The sequence below is a fragment of the Hippopotamus amphibius genome, chromosome 11, assembly GCF_030028045.1.
Source record: "Hippopotamus amphibius kiboko isolate mHipAmp2 chromosome 11, mHipAmp2.hap2, whole genome shotgun sequence".
Lineage (NCBI taxonomy): Eukaryota > Metazoa > Chordata > Mammalia > Artiodactyla > Hippopotamidae > Hippopotamus > Hippopotamus amphibius.
Window position 1 is genome coordinate 5,432,754 of NC_080196.1, and position 21,422 is coordinate 5,454,175.

General features: G+C 48.9%; 1 protein-coding gene across 1 annotated transcript in view; it reads left to right on the forward strand.

Moving 5' to 3' along the window:
• Positions 1-21,422, forward strand: part of BMP6 (bone morphogenetic protein 6) — a 141,302-nt gene that overhangs the window by 118,304 nt on the left and 1,576 nt on the right. The window contains exons 3-6 of the mRNA XM_057698343.1: positions 11,902-12,050; positions 12,770-12,967; positions 20,358-20,434; positions 21,293-21,403. Of these exons, the coding sequence (XP_057554326.1) occupies positions 11,902-12,050; positions 12,770-12,967; positions 20,358-20,434; positions 21,293-21,403 (535 nt within the window). The remainder of the gene's footprint in view (positions 1-11,901; positions 12,051-12,769; positions 12,968-20,357; positions 20,435-21,292; positions 21,404-21,422) is intronic.

The window sequence follows — 21,422 nt, forward strand, 5'->3', positions numbered from 1 at the left end:
AGCGTTGGTATTCAGTGAGTCTTCGGAACTGCTTTAGCCATTGATTTTCAGTCTGCCTAATCATCGGTCCCCTTGCCTTTCTCTGATGGAAGTAACCTGCTGGTGCCTTTTTGGCTCTGACATTTGTTTGGAAAACATAGTTTTCTCTGTTCTGCAGGAAAAGCTTTATGGTGAAAACACTGGATTGGAGGTTTTGTGACTGTGGATTTTTTTCAAAATTATTATTATTTTCAAAAAAAGAGAGCGAGCATGCGCTAGCAGACCATTTGTAAGGTTTATGTTGAGCTCCAGCCAAAAACGAACAGCTGCCTTGAGCTTCAGATGGTGGTGTCATGCTTCCTCCAGGCCAGCAGCGAGCTTGGAAAACAAACTCCCAAACGGTCCCAACCTTTGCCGACTCCCTGTCACAGCAGAGTTGTAATTGCTCTGCCTTCTAGGATGGGAGCGTGTGGCAATTGGATGTGTTTAATTTTTGTGCATAGGGAAGGGGGAATCCTGGGAGACTTGAGAGAATTTCATGCTTTTGAAGAGTTCCAGGTTGGCTAGGAGGAGATTTTCTTTTCTTATCAGTGGGCCCAGAGCCCAGGCCGCCTGTGGTTTCCTGATGTTCTTCCAGAGGCCTCCAGATTGAACTGCGGGACCCCTTCTGGGGAAGGTTCAATCTCCCCATCTGTATCATCTTGGGGTATCTTGGCTGAAAAGGACTGTCCAGGCTTGTGAAGAAACTTAGCTGTCTAATCTGTGTTTCAGTGAAATTTGTAGCTTTTGATAGATCAGCTTGACACATGTGTGTGTTGCAAAAGAGCTGGCCTCCTTGAAAAAGGAAAAAAAAAAAAAAGGCAGGTTTCTCAATGCTGAGTCATACCCTCAGCTGAGACAGAAGAAATTCTGTGTTGGGCTTCCTGGTGTAAAGGGCTAGGGCGCCTGACCCAGGGAGGGTCAGAAAAGATCCTTGGAAGATAGGCCATTGCTGCGACTCTGCAGAAACCTTCTTCCTCTGGCTGGTAAGAAATCAGTGGACCAGGTAAGTTCAAAAAAGTGATGACTTGAATAGATGGCGCTTTGCGGAAGAACAGGGAGACAACTGGTACATTGTTCAAAACCTGAAAATAAGCCTTGAGATGGAATCTACGTCCTGAAAAGATCTGGAGCAAGTTGTGGGGTGGGGTGATGGGGCCCCACGGCATACGCTGTCCTGTCAGAGAAGCACAGGGTGCCCTTTGTAGTTCGCTTTAAAATTTTACTCTGCAGTATGGCGTGGGGGTTGATATTTTAAGATGAGTTTGATGTTACTGTCTGATGTGAGAAATCGTTATGTTTTAATGATGACCCTGGTGGAAGTATAGTGCTTAGGGTTTGGAAAAGACCTTCCCCTGTATTCCCTCCTTAGGATTTAGCCGTGGCCCCATTTAGCGGGGCAGTCAGGTTACCCTTTAGAAGGATGAAATGGGCACATATGGATTTTGTCAAGTGCAGATGAGGCCTAAACTATGGTCTGCTTTGCCTCCCCGAAGTCACCCTAATGACATGGGCAGGACAGTCCCGAGATAAAGGTGAAGGGCCAGAAAGAGGTAAGCGGTCCCCTTATGGCATGCCTTGCATCTTCATCTCCTTAGCTTGGATGCAAACATCTCAAGGATGCTTCTGTTTGGGTGGCATAGGAGACAGCTGTATTGGGGGTAAGATGTGTCTGTTAGAATTCAGCCCTGGTACTGAATTCGAGGCCTTGCAATGGAAATCCTCTGCAAACGTTCATTGATCCAGTGGTGAACCATGAATCTATTAGCAGTTTTTCTAGAGGAGAGGTGTGGAGGAGAAAATAGACTCGAATACATTTATATAGAAGCACTTGTACTTATTCACAGTATTATATCTTTGTCCGTTTACTGTTTTCTCCTGCATCTCGTACACACTAACCTGTCTTCATACTTGGAGAGTAAAGGCTGCTCTGATTAACTGTCAGCTTCCCATGATCATGTGTAGTAGCATGATGGTAGCATGTTGCTTTTCATAACACGTGCTCTTGACCTTTACTTTTGTAGTACCTATATGTTAATAGTGCCGCTTGGGGGCCTTTAAGAATATCATTTTCATGTACATTTCTTACTTGGTTAAAGACATACTTTGACTCTTCTTACTCAATTTTGTATACTGAGAGGTCGGAGTCAAACAGCTTCTGTTGAAAGCTAGTGAGAGATTTTTTTTTCAGGGTTGAAAGATGGTTCTGTTTGGGACGTGAATTGGCCACACGTGCCTCCGATAGTTTTGAAATTCCATATTCTACTCTATATGTTTGGGCAATTGTATTGCTTGGCAGCGATGGTCTGTCTTCTGTGTATGTGATAACTTTTCTTTTTCATGTTCTATCATGGTGCAGTCCTTTGGAAGACATTTAAAGTGAGAATTATTACCAAATTTAAAATTCAGTTCCTCCTGGTATAAGCAATATCGCAACTTACTCTTCTGTGTGCAAACAGGCAAAATGGGTTTTTCCGTAATTTTTTTTTTTTTCAGTTAGGTTCGTATGTTGCATGCTAACTTCGGAATCCTTAGGATTGGAAGATGTGCGCCTTAGACTTCCTGGGTGGCACAGTGGTTAAGAATCCACCTGTCAATGCAGGGGACACAGGTTCAAGCCCTGCTCTGGGAAGGTCCCACATGCCATGGAGCAGCGAAGCCTGTGTGCCACAGCTATTGAGCCTGTGCTCTAGAGCCCGTGAGCCACAACTATTGAGCCTGTGTGCTGCAACTGTTGAAGCCCACAACCTAGAACTGGTGCTCCGCAACAAGAGAAGCCACCCTAGTGAGGAGCCCGCGCACCACAGTGAAGAGTAGCCCCTGCTCACAGCAACTAGAGAAAGCCTGCAGCAACGAAGGCCCAACACAGCCAATAAATAAATAAATTTACTTAAAAAAAATATGCATCTTTGAATCAAGGGGATCCGGCAATGCTGTGTTAGAGTTGGTTTTTAAAACCGAGAACGATTTCCTTAGGCCACCCAGAGGCCATGCCGGTGGAGTCCCCAAGAACAATGCCAGGCTGAATCATTGTTTAAACTAAATTTGTGACAAAGGTCACCAATTCTGACCTATTTTAAGATAGAATATAATTGTCCCAGAAGAGAAAATAACTGTCAAAAGGCAAAAAAAAACCCCTAGTTTTCCAGAATTTTTAATTTGATTTGCTTCTCTGAACAATTCACAGAGGTAGGGAGCTTGGGAATAGGTCAGGGGTGGGGGATAGAGATGAGTCCGGGTTGGGACGTGTCGGAGTCATGGTTGGATGCCCAAGAGGCAGTGGAGTATGGGAGTATTTAGATCCCCAAAATGAGCTAAACTCTACAGGAGTGCATATTTGAGATCACAGGTGAACTACAGACGTCGATTAGATAGCTGAAAGCAGAAAAACCTAACTGACCCAGGACCATTATATTAAAATTACTATCTTTTTTCCATGCACATTTGTGGTATTTTTGTCATAAATCAGGTGACCGTGTATATTTAAGTCTGTTTCTGAGATCTTTATTCTGTTCTTTTGGTTGATTTTTCTCTTCTTGTACCAATTTTGTACTCTTCTTTTTTTAAAATGATAATTTAAAAAAAAATTATTTGATTGCACCAGGTCCTAGTTGTGGCCCATGGGCTCCTTAGTTGTGGCATGTGAACTCTTAGTTGCAACATGCATGTGGGATCTAGTTACCTGACCAGGGATCGAACCCAGGCCCCCTGCATTGGGAGCGTGGAGTCTTAACACTGCACCACCAGGGAAGTCCCACCAATATTCTCTTGATTCTCTTAGTTTTATAAGAAGTCTTGATATGTGAGATATCTGGTGTATAAGTTCTCCAAATTTGTTCTCTAAGATTTTCTTGGCTATTGGTGGCCCTTTGCACTTTCATGTATATTGTAAAATCAGCATTTCAGTTTCCACAAAAGAAACTTGCTGGCTTCTGTTTGGAATTTCATTAAATTTAGAGCTCAGTTTGGGAAGAATTGACTCTCACTAATATTGAGTGTTCCAGTCCAAGAATGTGTTTATTTAGGCTTTCTTTAATTTGTCTCAATAACATTTTACAGTTTGGGGGGTCTTGAATGTTTTTATTAGAGTTATTCCAGGTATTGAAGTTTTTATCCTATTGTAAATGGTGTTATTAGCTTTTAAAAATTTCAGTGTCTAATTCTTTTTTGCCCACATATAGAAATACAGTTGACTTTTATATATTGAGCTTATATCCAGCAACCTTGCAAATTTGCATATTAATTCTAATAATTTTTCTCTGCGGGATTTTAGAATTTCCATGAATATAATCATGTCATCTATAAATATCATTTGTATTTTTTTTGTAATTCTTATATTTTTGCTTCTCTTTTTCTTATTTTATTGTGTTCCCTGGATATCCAGTGCAATGTTGAATTCCATTCAGGTTTCTGTTAGATTTCTAATCTCAGATTGGAAGTCTCTATCAGATTTCTAATATAAGGGGAGGGACATTTAATATTGCACCATTAAGGATAATGTTTGCTGTAAATGTTTTTGTAGATACTCTTTATTTGATTAAGGAAATTCTCCTCTATTCTTAGTTTGCTATGAGTTTTTTAAAATTAGAAATTGATGTGGATTTTATCTTTTCTGAATTTTGGGGGGTGATTATAGTTGGTCCTTCATAGCCATGGGTTCTGCATCTATGGAGTCAACCAACCATGGGTCAAAATATTTGAAAAAAAATTCCAGAAAGTTCCAAAAAGCAAAGCTTGAATTTGCTGTGTGCTGGCAACTATTCACATAGCATTTGCACTGTATTAGGTATTATAAATAATCTAGAGATGATTTAAAATATACAGGATGATATGGGTAGGTTATATGCAAATACTATATACATGATTTTATATAAGGGACTTGAGCATACATGGATTTTGGTATCCAGGTATTTTGGGTATCCAGGATTAGGTCCTGGAATTAGTCACCCAAGGTTACTAAGAGATGTCTATATATGACTTTTCTCCTTTACAGTGTTAATGTGATATACTACATTAAATGATTTTCAAGTATTAAACCAACTTCACATCCCTGGAACAAACCCAACTTGTGATTTATTATCCTTTTAATATAAGGCTAGATTCTGAGATCATGTCTGAAAACTTTGTTATCTGGATCACCTGTGGGTCTATTTCTATTATCAGTTTGTTCCCTTGATTTCTTCCTCATTTGGTTTGATTTCCTGGCATGCCTGATAATTTTTTGAAATTAAATTCTCAGCATTATTTATGAAATCATTTCTAGATATTGATATCTCCTTCCAGACTAGATTTCATTTTCTTCTGAAAGGAAGATAAAATACAGGCAGGCAGATCACCTTGTTCTTTTGTTTTAATTGAGGCTGGGTTCCAGATGTGTTAAGGCTTCTCTGTTTCTGGTTTTCCTTTTCTTCTATAATTTAGCTCTGTAGGGGTCTCAGCTGAAGGTCTAGGTTGTTTACCAGAAGTTCTCTTCCTTGGTGGGCTCTGAACTCTAATTTTTTAACTCCCCAGTATTGAGAGACTGCCAAAAACTCTGTTTTTCTTTTTAATCCTCTAAGCAGTTTCTTTTTGCTTGTTTTCTCAGCTTCTTTCTCCATGCAGACGCAGCCAAATATTTGGCAAGTATCTCAAATGGAAATATTGGAGTTCATGGCAGCCAGGACTTGAAGAGCCAAGGTCCTAGAGGAAGTGAACCCAAACTTCTGTGAGATCACTTTCATGAGCTCACTTCTCTACAGCCCCTTTCCTCTGGGACCGTAGCCCTTCAAGTCATAACTCCTGACGCTCCAGTGTGTGTCCCCAGCCAGCAGCATTGCTCCAGGCTCTAGGCTGCGGCTCCGTTCTGTTTGACATCCTTGTGTCATGCTAGGAATTAACAAATGCCCAGAGATGAAAAAGCAGCAGCAAATACAGGGCTCACCTCGATGCATTTTTCTCCTCTCCAAGCTCTTGACTCATAAAGCACTGCCTTCCCTGGTTGCTCTAAGATGGCTTCAAACAGGTTTGTGTTTTCAGTTGTTCTTAGCAGGAGTGTTAGTTTGATACATCGTAGCCAGAAGCATCCATCTCTGAAGTATCATATTTTTATTATTTTTTTTGGCAACCTTTATAATGAATCCCCACAAATGTTGATGTTTGAGTCATTAACAGTATAATTCTGGAGACCAGACCTGAACCTGGTAGTTGAGCCAGGACCTAAGAGAGAGGTTTTCTTAGAACAGCATTTCTCACAGGCTGATTCTCATCAACGGATTGCTCTACGAATTCTTTCGGATGTTCGGTGCTGCCTCCTGAAGTGAGGTAACAGGAACTCTTATCTCCACTGACATGAAAGTGAGATACCTGGGACCATTTTCTTTTATGAAGAAAAGGGCAAACTTGAGAAAGCCAGGAGGGGAAAACCCTACTGTCCTTTGGGCAGAGGAAAGTCAAAGCCTTTTTATCACTGTGCCCAGCCACACCTGTTTCTCTTTCTGTATCTGGCTTTCAGAGGTCTGATCCCCAGGGACTGCTGAAATCTTACTGCCTGCTTGATAATCTCTGGCGCACTCAGCATGGGCCCCAGGCAAGCACTGAACTTTTCCGTATTTGTTCCTTTACCCCTGAAAAGGGGGTAATGTAACTGACCCACAACTGCAGTTATGTAACCCATTAATTTCATCTTCTTAGTCAAGAGCATATTCCTTAGACTTAAAACGATCTACCTGAAGTTCTTTGCAAGGGCACAGGGTAGCCAAGAAGGTTAGAGAGGAATTAAGGTTATCACACAGAATTGGATACACTCAGAAGAATGCTACATTTTGGAGAGAGGGATGTCAGGGTGTGGAGAGCAGGAGAAATCCTTGTTTGAACTGTTTATCCACTTGGTTAAATGTGGCAGAGAAAAGAAAATAGGTTTTTGTTTCTGGAAACTATGCCTTCTCTCTCATTCATTCCCAGAAACAGGTTGCCAGGCTTTCCTCACCAGGATGTCCAGCTTTGTGGGAGGCAGGCCATAGTTATAGTTAAGATTTTTTTGCTATTTCTTTTAAAATCACAAATTAACAGTATTTTTCCTCTTTTAGTTCCCCATAGTGGGCAAGGACGAGGCTGTGGGGTTGGTGATAAGAACTAAAATATCTAAGATTTGCCCATGACATGTTTAAAGGGCTGCAGAACCCTCATTCAATGTGTGCTCCATCACTGGGGTGAGTTGGAGGAAATGCCCCCGGTGTGTCGGAACATTCTTGTGTCTGTGTAGCCAAAGAGGACAGGTTAGGTGGCCATGAACTTTTACAAAGTCATTTTCCGCCTTCTTCCTCTGTCCCTGTCTTGAACACATAGAAGCAAACCTTCTAATAATACGGCTGCTTTGGACTTGATCTTACCTGTGATTCTTAGTCTAGCCTGATAACTCCCCAAGGGTAAGGCCAGTCCCTAAGACAATCAAACAGTTGTGAAGCCTGCATGACTTTGCACTATTTTAAGGAGAGGAGCAAGATATTTTGAGAGAAGACAGCTTTGAACTTTAAGCCTAAAAAGCAGGCCAAGGTCATTCTTCTCGTAGTTGAGAGAGGGAGCGTGCGGGGAGAACAGTGGCTCTGAGCATGGTCCCCAGACCTGGGAATATGTTAGAAATGCGAGTTTGCAGGCTCCGCCCCAGAGATGCTAACAGTCTGTGTTTTAACAAGGCCCCCATGGGATTCTGATGCCCACTGACCTTGAGCACCTCTGCTGTGATGGTTAAGAGCCAAGTGGCCTGGGTTCAAATCCCAGCTGCGCGCGTGCCGGCTGAGTGAGCGAGCAAACTGCTTAACCATGTGTGCCTCGATTTCCTGCTCTGTAAACCTGCGGTGGTGTGAATAGTATCTGCATCTTCTGGTGGGCATGAGGAACTGGTACATGTAGGAGCAGCTCTGTGGTGAAGACCGTGTAAGGGCAGGGCTGTGTTGATATCCTGGCAGCAAAGTGATTTGTATGGGTTTATCGAAGATGAAATATCCCTTACAGAGTTTACGTGCCTTTGATATATGAACCTTCTCTCTATGCCATGCTCATCCTAAAGGTGAAAAGTGGGTAAATTCAAGTGGCATAAAATCAGTGAGCACTTGGCTGATTATAGAATAATAATGTTCATTCACCCTTGTTACTCAAATCCGTGTGTGTGTGTAGCAGTTTACTCTGAGTTGTAATGCTGTTTTCAAATATCCTATTTCTTTTCTACCTTTTTAGTTGGTAAAAGTTTAGACATAATCCTCTATATACATTACATATGAAAAAAGTAAAAATCCTTGCCTTACTGTCTAAAGTGATTGATTTTTGACTTTCATTCTAGTTGAAAATTGCACTTCTTGCCTAAAGAAGACCTCGACTCCACTGGAGTGGGGTTTAGAAGGGAACCCCTGTGATTCATATAGCAAAATCGGGTGCATCTTGTTTGAGGTGACACTTTGACAGAGTCCGCAGACTGAGAAGGTCATGTGTCATTGAAGAGAAGTAAACAGATGTGGGTCAGACCAGACCCGTTTTAATGACTTGCTGTAAATAGTGTCTCTTAAATACCTGAGTCACTGGAAGTGTCAACCCAGCAAAGTCTCTCCTCAAGGCTGTCATCCTTTGTGAGAGTTCCTCACCCTTTCTGAATGTGTGTCAGTGGTGTTTGCAGTCTAGACAGAGGGCGTTGTGCTTGGGAGGGGGAGGAGGGCGAGACCTGTGAGGTTGCTGGAGTCCTAGCAGCAGACCTTAGGCATCTCAACCTTTACTTCCTGCACGACCTTTCCACCCCTTTTCCCCTGACCCTGACATGAGATGTGGCTCATGGTTTTTGATCTTCTGCCAGCCCTGAGCAACTGAACGTGTTTTCTGTATCCAGCCGCCAGTGGCATTGATGTGCAGTGGATTTTAATCTCTGACTTTATTCCGAGCCCTTGCTGGGTATTTGCTACCTCTGCCCTATACTTTAGGAAAAAAATCTTATTGAAGTGGAGTTGATTTACAATATTGTGCTAGTTTCAGGTGTATGGCAAAATGATTCAGCTATACACGTATATATTCTTTTTCAGATTCTTTTCCATGATAGGTTATTACAAACTGCTGAATATAGTTCCCTGTGCTGTACAGTAGGTCCTTGTTGTTTATCTATTTTATATACAGGCATATGTATCTGTTAATCCCAAATTCCCAGTTTATCCCTCCCCTGCTTTCCCCTTGGGTAACCATAAGATTGTTCTCTATATCTGTGAGTCTATTTCATATTTTGTATCATTTTTTTAGATTCTACAACTAGGTGATATCATATGATATTTGTCTGCGCTGCACTTTTCTTGACTCTGCTTCTTAGGTATGCGGTGGCGGAGAGCCTGAGTTCTGGTTTCAAGCTCAGGTCACCCCACTTAACACCTGTGTGGCCTTCATACACTTACCCTCTCCAGGCTGCATGCCGTCAGCTCCAGAAGAGATGCGTAATAGGACCTGCCTCCCGGAGGAGCAGAGGGAGCTCTCGGCAAGTGCCTGGGTGGTGAAAGCACACAGGAAGTATCTGCTGTTCCTTTAGCCACTGAGCCCAGTTATTTGAAGCCCACGCTCTCCATCAATTCCCTTCTAAGGGACCTGAGCATCCTAGGTTTAAGTGGCTGAATTTGAACTGGCGTCGTCCTCACTGAGCAGTCAGCAAGGTGTGGCCCAGAAGTACCACCAATTCCTGGGGGTCCCAGTGTGACTCCGGAGCAGAGTCAGGGTAGAAACTCAGGCTCCTGTGTCCACCAAACCCCGCTCACCCTGTGGACTTTGTTTCTTCCCCATCATGGTTGTGCATTCTTCCTTTTCCCTATTGAAGCCATGCCCTGCTCCTCTTTTTCCTTTTCTCTGCTTTCTTGCTCCCATATTTGGATGATGGCCTCTGTCCCCTCCCCCACTTTCTCTGGTAACAGACTTCCCGTTCCTTTATCATAAACTCTACTTTTTGAGTATAAAAGTTCATTCCAGCTCTTTCTGCCAGCCATGACACGCTCATATCTTGGGCTGTATTTCCCTGCATCCTTGTTTTAAGTCCTGAAAACATGTGCCAGTTGCACATTAAGGGTTTTGTCAACCAGTGACGCTAGGCATCTTCATTCTAGAAACCGCTTCTCTGACAAGATCATGTCTCGTGCTGCCTTCGGGACCAGACTTTTCCCACACTGCTGTTCACGGTGTCTGTGTTATTTCTGGATGAGGGTCTTCTCCAACCTTCCAGAACAGCATTGATGTCTTTTTACATCTTCACTTCAAAGCTTTGGACTTGCCGTCCCTTCTTGCTGTTTTCCACGAACACCCCCTGTTTGACTGCCCACGTTCACCTCGGTAATGGGGGGGTAATTTGTCAGCAGGGGGTGTGACACATGCGGGGAGGGGGGTGCACTTTATAGATGGCAGGCAGGGATGTGCCCCCTGCAGACTCTGTCCAGCAGCTGAGTAAACGACGTGTAGCCGCACCTACTGCTTTGAGCTTGGAAAAGATGACAATGGCTTTGCCTTGTAACTTTGAGCCATGTAAACAGGAAACATTGTTTCCCCTCTGAGAAGCCTAACATTTTTAACTCGGATGTTTCACTGGCTCCCAAAGCTTTGAGGGACTAGAGATACATTTTATTCATTTGTCACAGGTTGTCTTTCATAATAATCTCAAAAGGCTGGAAGTCATTGTGGAAAACTCTGAATCCAGTTATTTCTTTCCACCGGATGGTTTTCACTTACACCTTTTTACCTTGGCTGCATTTCGGTAAACTCACATCTGAGTCTCAGTTTCCGCAGCTGTAAAATGGGGATAATGATATTCTACCTAGTTTTTAGGACGACTAGAGCAAAGTAGATGCAAGTGGTTTATAACGGATTTAAATGTACACTGTTAGCACTGTGGTACTCATCTTAAATTTAGTATTGAATTCTACTTATTTTCCTGTCCTGTAAGCTCTTGCAGCAAAATATTTCCAGCACCAGGGGATTTGACTCTTTCTATGGCCAAAACCTCCCCTTTCCCTGTCATGGGAATTCCAGGCCACTTCGTGCCAGAGACCCTGGGATGTCAACTCAGACTGAGTGTCCTTGCAACACACTGAGGTGACCGTCCCTCACGCTCCCTTATCACAGCACGCGGGTCCCTCACGCTGTCTTCCCACAACCCCTAGGGTCATGTTAGTTGGAAACTGTAAAAAAAAAAAAAAAAAAAAAAAAAGTAAAAGTAGTCCCTGTGGAGGTCAGTGGAAGGAATGGGCTCGGTGAGTGTGCCTCAGCGGACCCCAGCGTGGCTCACAGCGGGGCCGGGAGAGACTTAAAACCCATGGTCCACACGGGGAGGGAGGCCGCTCTCACCACAGGCCATGCAAAGGCCTTACAAGAAAAGAATTGATGATTACTCAGAAATAGGATGTGAATCCTGGCTTCTCCTTTCACAGGAACTAACATGTGAGGACTGTTGGGTCCTTATTTTTTTTTTAAAGTAAACAAAGTACATGCTCATCTTTATGGATCCTGATTTTAATATTTTCTGAACCCTTTTCCTCACTGCCCCCACCCCCACTTTCTCTCTTTAGAGGTCGTTAGCTGTAAAGCACGGAAAAATAGGACTCTTTGTTTATCTTAAATTTACCTTGATTCTGAGAAAGATTTGGCGTGAGCAGCCGTAGTGAGGCTTTTGGGGACACCAAGGGGCCCTCCTGTGTCAGGAGGACGCTGGTGGCCGTGCGGCACCCCAGCACACGCAGGTTCCCCAGATCGCATCACGTGTGTGTCCTGTATGAGGTCACACAGGCCAGGTCACCATCCCTCATCCGAGGGTGGCATCTGTGTTCTAACCCCAGGCAGGGCGGAGCGGGGGTGAGCCGGGGGCCCCGCGCCCTTCATCCTGCCGTCTTTGCTCCCTTTCAGAGACTCCGACCTGTTTCTGTTGGACACCCACGCCGTGTGGGCGTCGGAAGAAGGCTGGCTAGAATTCGACATCACGGCCACCAGCAACATGTGGGTCCTGACCCCCCAGCACAACATGGGACTGCAGCTGAGCGTGGTGACGCGGGACGGTGAGTTGGCCCCAGGCAGGCCGAAGGTGGGTGGCCTCCGTTCCCTTTGCGGCAGGTGTGGCAGAGCCCGGGCCTCCGGGCCGGCCCTCTGCTCCCAGACGGGCAGGCCCTCTGCTTCATCTTCTGTTCCCCCAGAGCCGCCGTGGACAAGCAAGCCTTTCCCCGCGGCTCCTGGCGAGGACTTGGAGACGGTTGGAGGGTCCAGGGTCTACGAGTACCACAGAGGGCAGTGCCCAGGCAGAGGCGGGGGGGGGGGGGGCATGTTGAGATATAAGAGAAAGGTGGGAGCGGGCTCTGTGTTCTGATGTTGAATAGGATTGTGGGGGGCCCTTCCTACACCCGCTCTTCCTACAGAATCAAAGTCCAGCAGCTCCGGGTCCCCTCTCGGGCCCTCGGACGGGGCGCGTCTGCCCGTCAAGTCGCCTCACCAGGTGGGAGGCGTATGATCGGGAAGAAAGATGGACATGAAGGGAAGAGACCAGCAGAAGTGGGGGAGCTGGGGGTCCCGCCAACCCTGGCTTTGCCTCCAGGAACCTTGGAAGGAAGGAGTGGGTGATTCTGCCCATCCGGAGGGAGCCCCAGGAGGGCCGAGGACGTCCCATCCCTCCGCTCACGCGGGCTCCTTGCTGATTGGCAGCTGGGAGGCTCAGGTGTATAGCTGCAGGTGGACGCCAGGCTTCCGTGGCATCACAGAGGTGTGCTTTTGGTGTGCCTTCCAGGGCTCAACATCAACCCCCAAGCCGCGGGCCTGGTGGGGAGGGACGGCCCCTACGACAAGCAGCCCTTCATGGTGGCCTTCTTCAAGGCCAGCGAGGTCCACGTGCGCAGCACAAGGTCGGCCACCGGGCGGCGCCGACAGCAGAGCCGCAACCGCTCCACCCCTGCCCAGGACGTGTCGCGGGCCTCTAGTGCCTCAGGTGGGTCCGACAACCCTGTCTTTCCAGGAAGCCTGTGGGCTCTGGGGCGTCCGTGAGGACACGGGACCTGCCGATGGTTTCAGAGGCTGCACAGCTTCTGCAGACACACGCGAAGCCTGCAGGTGCCTGGTCAGCTCCTGATTATCTAGCTGGGTCCCTAGGCCATCGGAGCGGAGCACTTGTTACCCCAAGATCGTCTCAGGCTGCAGACAGCCTCAGAGTCTGTTTTTCCAGAAAAGCGTCCTTCTGTTTGGTCAGGTTTCTCCAATTCTTTTTCATCCCCATAAAGGTCCTGAGAGTGCCTAGATTTTCTCCTAGTTGCGTTACGCCTGGGAAGTTGTGATGTACGAACTTTGTACATTCGTATAAGGCGGGCTTGTGTTTGTCAGTGCTCTTGGCTGGAAATGATGGAAAAGTAACTTCCAACAGCCCTCTCTGATGGATTTCACTGGTGCCTTTAACTGGGAAGTTCAGGCTTCTACCTTTAGATGTGGTTAGATCCATGGCCTCAGATGGAATCTCTCTTTTTCTAGTTTCCTTTGTTGGTGGCATTCTCAGAAAGCCTGTCTTGATGTGGTGGTCAGGAAGGCAACCTCAGCTTTAGAAAGAGAGCATCTCTTTCCTGGTAGCTTCAGCCAGCCAGGCTGGGGCCTGGAGCTCACCCCTGAAGCTAGGGCATGGAGAGTGCCCCCTCCTGCCCTGAACAGGGAGGTTCAAAGAGCAAGAGAGAGGAAACAGCTCCCACTGCCCGTGTGTCAGTTCAGTGGACCTTTGGAAATGCTCACTCCCATGCCATGCCTTTTGGGGAAGAGTCACAGGAGTCCACTGATCTGAACACGAAGGAGGGGGAGCAGGTGTTCCCTCTGACACCCAGCTCACAGAGCTAGTCAGTGTTGAATTCAAACCAACGTGCATCTTACTCTAAAGTTGGTGCTTGCAAGTTCTGGGTTTCCTTTCCCTTTAAATAGCCTAGAAATCAAGCACAAAGTTGAAGGTTTGATGTGGGCTTTGTAGCCAGAGATCTTGCTTCCCTGATTACTACTCTCTGACTTTGGACAAACCTAATCCAGTTCGGCATCAGTTTACCTAGCTTTCAAGTGGGGATGCTTGATCCTCAGTGGCTTTGCTGGGATTAAGTGAGAAGCATTGCTCTGGCTCAAGGATGAGTTGCCTCCAGCCAGAGGAAGTTCTCAGGGTGTATGTTAGCCTCCTCGGAAGGGATGTAAAACACTTCTGGAAGGTGCAGTACTTCTTCCAGGTGACTGTTTAACAGTTGTCATCTTCCATGGCCGGAAAGAGTTCATGGAACTTTCCAAATCACCCAGTTTTCCTTTGGGAAGCAGCGTCTTCATTTGGGGTTCTGACTCAGCCGTTTCTGTTACCAGTGACTTGGATGTGGAACTTGAAGGTGTACCACCCAGTGTGATGTGACATTTTGCTGCTTGTCCTCCTGGTGTTTCTTGGAAGCTTTGCCCAGCGTGGGTGTTCCTGTGTTTACCACTAGAAACAGTCAGGGTTGGGGTTTAAAGAAAAAGAAGAAGAAATGATTGCTTGCCTTTATTCGCTGGGGAGGAAGCCTGCTGAACGGTAATCGTCTCAGCGCTGTCCTCGGGGTACTGTGGTGCAGCCGGCCAGTAGCGTCCATTCATTAATGCCCTGTGGGCAGTTTGGTCCTGGGACCTCAGACCCGAAGGCAGCTCTTGAGATGTTGATTGCTTTTTAAAATGCACATTTCACTTGATTTATTCCACATCCCCTCCCCCACCAGTACACACATAAATTTCTTTTTTAATTGAGAAAACATGTCATCTCCGATTTGGGTTTTCGTGGTGTCACTGATTTATTCTCTTCCAGGTCGCTTTCAGCATTTCGTTTTCAATTTGATGAGTTTAAATTCAATGTGACTATTAAAGGGGGTCTAATTTGTAATAAGAGGCAAGTATATCGGCTTTTTCTTGGTTTTCCCACTTGCCCCCACGCCCCACCTCTCAACCCCGTACTTTCAAATGTGCTCTGTTCCTTTCAGCAGCACTAAGGGAAAGAGTTCATAACAAATGCCCCGACCCCCAAGAAAGCATTACTACGGAGGGTCCTCCTTCCCTCTTAACTATCTTCAAAGACCCTTTCGCATGGGTCCGAGAAATGGCCCAGGTTAGGCCCACTGAAGTGCTTTATCTGTTTGGCTCTTTCCTCCTTACTTATTCTTGCCATTAATGGGAACAGACATGCAGAGGAGATTGCTCCTGGAGAAGGGAATTCCAGAAGGATCTGGCCCGCTCCCCAGGGGAATAGACCCTCCGGTCTGTGCTTTCTTTCTGGGCTGTTGTGGGGCCAGATGCTGCTGGGTCTTCGTGAACCAGGTAGATGCTGCCAAGACAAAAAGCCATGGTCTCGGGTGTGAGTCCAGGCGGGACTTCCCCTTGTGAATCTTTCGGGCGGTTGAGGGAAGAGATTGTTTGGCCTCTGCTGCCCCCCGTCTTCCACAGTGTGCTCCCAGGGAATTGATATTTCTTCACGGAAACAACCACTACCAGCAGCAGAAGCCCACCAGAGACCGTCCTGCCTCTGGGTACAGCATTTAGCATCCTTCATCCAGTTGCCCGTCACCAGGGGGAAACACGGCCGGCAAATATGTGGCTGTTTTTGGAACTGAGCCACCAGTGCCCAAGACGGCAGGACCAGTCCCCAACAAGGGAAAGTCCGAGAGCCCGTGCACCTCCTCCCCTTCCTCCCGCCCACCAAAATCTGCTCTCACATCTGTCCTTGGCCTTCAAGCTGGACTTTCCAAACACACGCACTGAACAGTGGGTTTGGACCGAAGTCTCCCTGGATGGGTTGGACTTGCCCTCGCTTCTCAGCCGCTGTGTGCTCCAAGCAGGTGACGGATGCTGCCGTGTTGCACTTCTCCAGTGGGCTTGGACCATATCGTGCAGCGTCTGACACACATTGTACTAGTCCTGGTCCAAGCCATGCTCTGCAGCCCACTGGGGATTCTAGTGACTCTGGCAATTCTTTTCAGCCTCCGGGCTACCAGCCAGCCCTCTGCTCCTGCGGCAGCCCGTCCGCAGCTTCCCGACTCTCACTGGGTGGTCTCATTCTACCTCCTGCCAGTCCCCCCTTTCATAGTATCTTTCTTTCAGGATCCATGATTTTGTCCCCTGGGGGACTGACACCACCTGACCGACCTATTACAAGGGTCGTGAGCAAATGGCCTTGAGGGGTGGTTCCATGTGGTGATTCTAGGTTCTGTTCTAGCTCATTTTCCCGGTGTCTTGGATCTTTCCAAGACATCTTTGGGGTGGGGGTAGTTAACGTGATTTCACTTCAGCTGGTGAGTCAGGTTTTCTGCCATGTCTACCTGCTGGCTGCTAACACCGTGACTGAGAGTTGCTTTTTGTTTTGGCAGATGAATAGTTTTGAAACATTTTCTGCCACTTTGAACAATTCATGTCAAATTGGATTATCTGAGTTTTGGACCTCGTTCATCCTTTTTTTTTTTAAGAGTTTTATTCTCTCTTTTTTTAAATATAAACTTATTTGCTGCATTGGGTGTTTGTTGCTGCATGCGGGCTTTCTCTAGTTGCGGCGAGTGGGGGCTACTCTGTTGCGGTGTGCATACTCTCAGTATGCTTGCTTCTCTTGTGGAGCATGGGCTCTAGAAGCACGGGCTTCAGTAGTTGCAGCACATGGGCTCAGTAGTTGTGGCACATGGGCTTAGTTGCTCCGTGGCATGTGGGATCTTCCCGGACCAGGGCTCAAACCCGTGTCCCCTGCATCAGCAGGCAGATTCTTAACCACTGCACCACCAGGGAAGTCCCCTTGTTCATCCTTGATGTTCACTTGGCCATCACTCAGCCCTGCTGACTGTCCATGCACCAGCAACTTCTCAAGACCCTCTCTCATCTTCAGAATGAGCTCTTCATTGATTCAGATGCTACCTGTGAGCATCTCTTAAGAGTAAATTCTCCTTCTGTCGTTTCCCACCCCACTCAAACATGTATCTGTAAGGGTCCTGGGAGAGAAGCTGGCCCTGCTACGTGTTAATATGCTGTTGACCTTCTTGTTGCGAGTTCATATCTTCTATCCCTCGAACTTTCCAGCTGGGACCATTCAGGATGCTTCCAGCATAAGAAAGATAACCAGAGCGCATCACTTGCAAAACAGCGATTATAACTATATTATAACTATGATGTCTTTTGCTGTAGATTTCGGGGAATTTCATGAGACTAGAGGGTCTCATTCTCACAGATCAGTGTTTGCTTGGCCTTTTAGTTCCTGGCAGGTGTCCCCTCTAGTTCATCATTTGCTTCCGTGGGTTGACATGGCAAAGGTGAAGGCTCATCCACCATGGACACCCGGCGCTTGGGAAGGATGGACGTGGTCAGGGCTGTGACTTAGCCGTTTATAGTTCTTCAAAGGCGTTGGGAATTTTAATTTGTCATTTTGATCTTAAATTCAAATTTTAGGGCTGGCAGCTTGTCTCCCAGATGTCTCGGTCAAGAGGTGGAGGCTCATCCAGGGCTTTCTAAATGAAATCAGAACTTAATTCTCCACAGCTGTGGAGGACAGGCGTGGTATGAGCAGCTGGGGAGTTGGAATTGCTCCAAACTTCATATTTGTAATACTCGCCTGTCGTCTGCCATTGTGCCCCTTTAGGATAGGAGTTACCAAGGAGTGAAGTTGACTAGAACCTGACCACCTGCTCCGTCCCTAGGTTCACTCCTAACACATGTGCTAATGGCCAGTAATGCTGAGTAATAGAGGCAGGAACAGGTGCTGCAAGATGCCCGAGTGATTCACTAACAGCTGCCAATGCCCGAGAGGGCACTGGGGGCCGGGGTCCCTCTAGGAAGGGACAGAGGTGCGTGGAGCAGGGAGTCTCGGGGCTCAGTCTTCAAGGGAAGCTAAGTGTCTGTTTTCAAGATACGTAGCTCCATGTTCTTTTATGATGGAGACAAAGGCTGAGAAGAGATCAAAGCCTCCCCACTGCCCAGGTTAAATGCAGCTGTGTAAGATCTTGAAATCCTGTAGCCATAGAAGAACAGGACCTCAGGGTTGCCTCTCGTGCGAACCGTAATCGAGACTCTGGAAATCAAGCTGGCACCCCCCCCCCCCAAACACTTTACGGGATCATTGACACCAGAAATCAAAATCCCAGTGCGGCCCCCGGGGTCCCGCAGTGCCTGGGGCACAGGAGCCGGGCTTCCTCCAGCAGGTTCTCGAGGCCGCGCGGAGTCTGTGGGGGACGTGGCAGCCAGAGAGTCCTTTGGGATAAGCCGGGAGGATCAGGCTGGAGATGGGGCAAGAGCGGCCAGGCCCGTGCGGACAGAGGTGCCATCTTAACAGCTGCTCTTCGTTCCTGCCCTTGTCATTCTCGGAGGGAAGGGACGTACGAGCAGTGAATCGTTCCCTCTAGAAAATGTTTCCTCTGGGAAGACTCTGTATCCTGAGCTCAGAAAAGCTGGGCTGTGTGGACAGCATGCTCTGTGCTCCTGCTGTTCTAGTGTTTTCCTGGCCGAGCGTGGGGCCTGCAGCTGGCGTGGGGTGGGGGTGGGGAGGATCAGCCCCCCACGGCCCGGGGGGCCCGTCTGCAGAAGCCCTCTCGCTCCTCCCCTGCCCCCTGGTTTCTTAGGCCACTCTGACTCTGTCTCTTTCCTGCCTCTTCCCCTCCATGTCTCCCCTTTGCTTCTCCTCCTCTCTCGGGGCTGGAAAGGACAGCGGGCTGGCTGCCTGGACCCCTGGGTCCTGGGCCGACCTGGGGCTGCAGGGATTCGGGGGCAGCCACCTCCCTGGGAGCTCCTGGGTGGCTGCCCAGCCCCGCCTGCTGCGTGATGGGGTCCCTGCCCTTCTCATCCCCACCCCACCCCCCTGAGAATCTCCCAGCCATCTGGCCCAAGGGAAGAAAAGGCCAGAACTGGGGAGACCACAGCAGGTCAGCCAGAGCACCCTGTTGGCTGTGTGGTCCTTTCCCACATCGTCTCAGTTCTGTCGGCAGAAAGCAACTGTCCCTGCCTGTGTCCTGACACCAACTGGGGGTCCTGCAGTTCCGTTCCGTCCTGACCCTCACCGCCTGGGGTGAGCACAGCTGCCATAAGGTCAAGGGCTCGGCCCCCTTCGGATGCCACCTGCAGTTCTGACTCCATGAGATTCAGGGGTTCCCGCAACGCCCCGTCCCGGGTCTGATGATTCACTGGAGCAACTCCTAGAACTCAGGAAACCTCTCCACTTATGCCCCCAGTTGGATTAGAAAGGACGCAGAGGAGGAGCAAACCCGAGAGGATCCCATCGGCGGGTCGCTTTCCCTGCAGGCTCCCGCAGCCCTGTGTCCAGAGGTGTCACGTGGGTCTCACGACCTGAACGCCATCTCCAGTCGCCCTCCCTTCCCCGGAGGTCAGGCCGGCCCAAGTTCCAACCTCTGATCACGTGGTGGTCTTTCTGGGGAGCATCCTGAGCTCCCTGGGGACCCGCTAGGAGCTGGATTACCACGCAGGAAATTCCCCAGCTCGGGGAGCGCGTCACACGTCCTTAACGTCATTCTATCAGAAGGGCTCTCTTTTCCTCTCTCGCTCCCTCTTCGCTGTCCCTCGTCTGAACGCCCGGCGGGGCTTGTCTCCAGCCCCCGCGCACAGCGTGCGGATGCTGTTTTGCACTGGAGTGAGCTGCGCACGGCGCGCGGCACTGGTTCCATTCCCTGAGCCGCCAAGGCCGAACATGAAAGCCTGGTCTAAGGAACCCTCGTGTTCCTCGCGGCGCCGTGCAGCCAGGCTCGCGGGTCCTGACCCGGCCAGAGCAGGTGTGTGCGCTCCAGCAGGTGCACCTGGGCTGCTGCTGTCCTGGGTCATTGCTTTAGTGCAGGTCACAGGGCGCAGTCCTGGCCGTGGGGCTGGAGAGAGGGGCCCTGCTGTGGTGTCCCCCTCCCCTGCCCGCCCCCCCCACTTCCCAGCCTGCCGGGCAGGCCCAGCTCCAGGGCACCCCCTTCAGCAGGCTCTCCTGGCCCAGCAGCTGTCCTCCCAGGCCCCGTACAGCTGCAGGATGGTCCTTGTTAGAAAGAGCAGAACCTGCCTGGTGTCTTGCATGTGAATACGACAGTCCTCCAAGTCAGGGCCCCAGGGTGTTCGGGGCATCTTGGTCCCACAGGGGGTCACGGCAAATGACTGTTGCTGAAAGGAGTCCATTCAGGTCAGTAATGACGGGTCGTGTGCCCGGCAGTGACCCCAGAGTGGGCGAGGTGGAGTGTGTCCCACACCGCGCAGCTGGGAGCCTGCAGCGCCGTGGGCGCGCCAGCGCTGTGTAGCGGGGGCCCTTGCGCCCGGCTCGCCGGGGGCTGACGGTCCGGGCGAGTCTGTGAATGAAGAATGAGTTGATCGTTGCATCTTCTGGCCTCCAACAGATTATAACAGCAGCGAACTGAAAACAGCCTGCAGGAAGCACGAGCTGTACGTGAGCTTCCAAGACCTGGGGTGGCAGGTGAGCGCTCTGGATGGCAGGGAGGGGGACGAGGGCCCTTTCTCAGCAGTCTCTTCTCACCTCAGAGGCAGCAGCCATCATCAGAGACCTTGAACTTGAGGGCCAAGAATGTTCCTCCTGTGACGGTACTTAGGAGCCTTTCCAGATGCCTGGGTCTTGGAGGGGGTGGCAAAAGGCCCACCCACTCGAGCAGGAAGCAGCCTCCCCCCGCCCCACCCTGGCGCCGGGACCTTTCCAGGGAGCCCCAGGTGCGCAGGCTCTGCGTGCCTCCACATCAATAGCCCCTCACGTCCCGGTGCTCTTCCCTCACTCTCTGAAGGTCCACAGGGCCTGTATAGCTTTGGGCATTTAAACAAATGTTCATTGTGTTTCGAGAAAGGGCTAAAAAAGACGTCTAATAATGAACTTCTCCAAGGGCCTTACATTGGCTCACCGAAACTAGAAGTGCACACACGTTTTGCCTCCCTCCTGAGAGCCACCACTAGTTTATAAGAAAAGAGGCAAATTCGAGGTGTTCAGTGCTGCAGGTGTCATTACGTGGCAGACAGTACCCGAGCTCCTGGAGAGGCTCCTTTGGTCCAAGCTCGTGGAGCCGGCCACCTGTGGGCCTCCAGGCCTAGGCCGGCTGGGAGCAGGTCAGGGCCTTGTGGGCCTGTGGCAGGAGTGAGGGCTCCAGAGTCGGACTGGCCGGGTTCACACCCTTGCTTTGTCCCTTGGATGTGACCTTGACCTCCTGCGTCTGTCTCCTTAGCTACCCAGTGTGAGCGATACCTTCTCGCAGGGTTCCTGAGAGCCCAGGTGATGCGAGGCGTGCACGTAACTCACGCTTCCTGTTGCTTCCTTTTGTTTCAAATGAAGGACTGGATCATTGCGCCCAAGGGGTACGCTGCCAATTACTGTGACGGAGAGTGTTCCTTCCCTCTGAATGCGCACATGAACGCCACCAACCACGCCATCGTGCAGACCCTGGTGAGCGCCGGCCGCATCC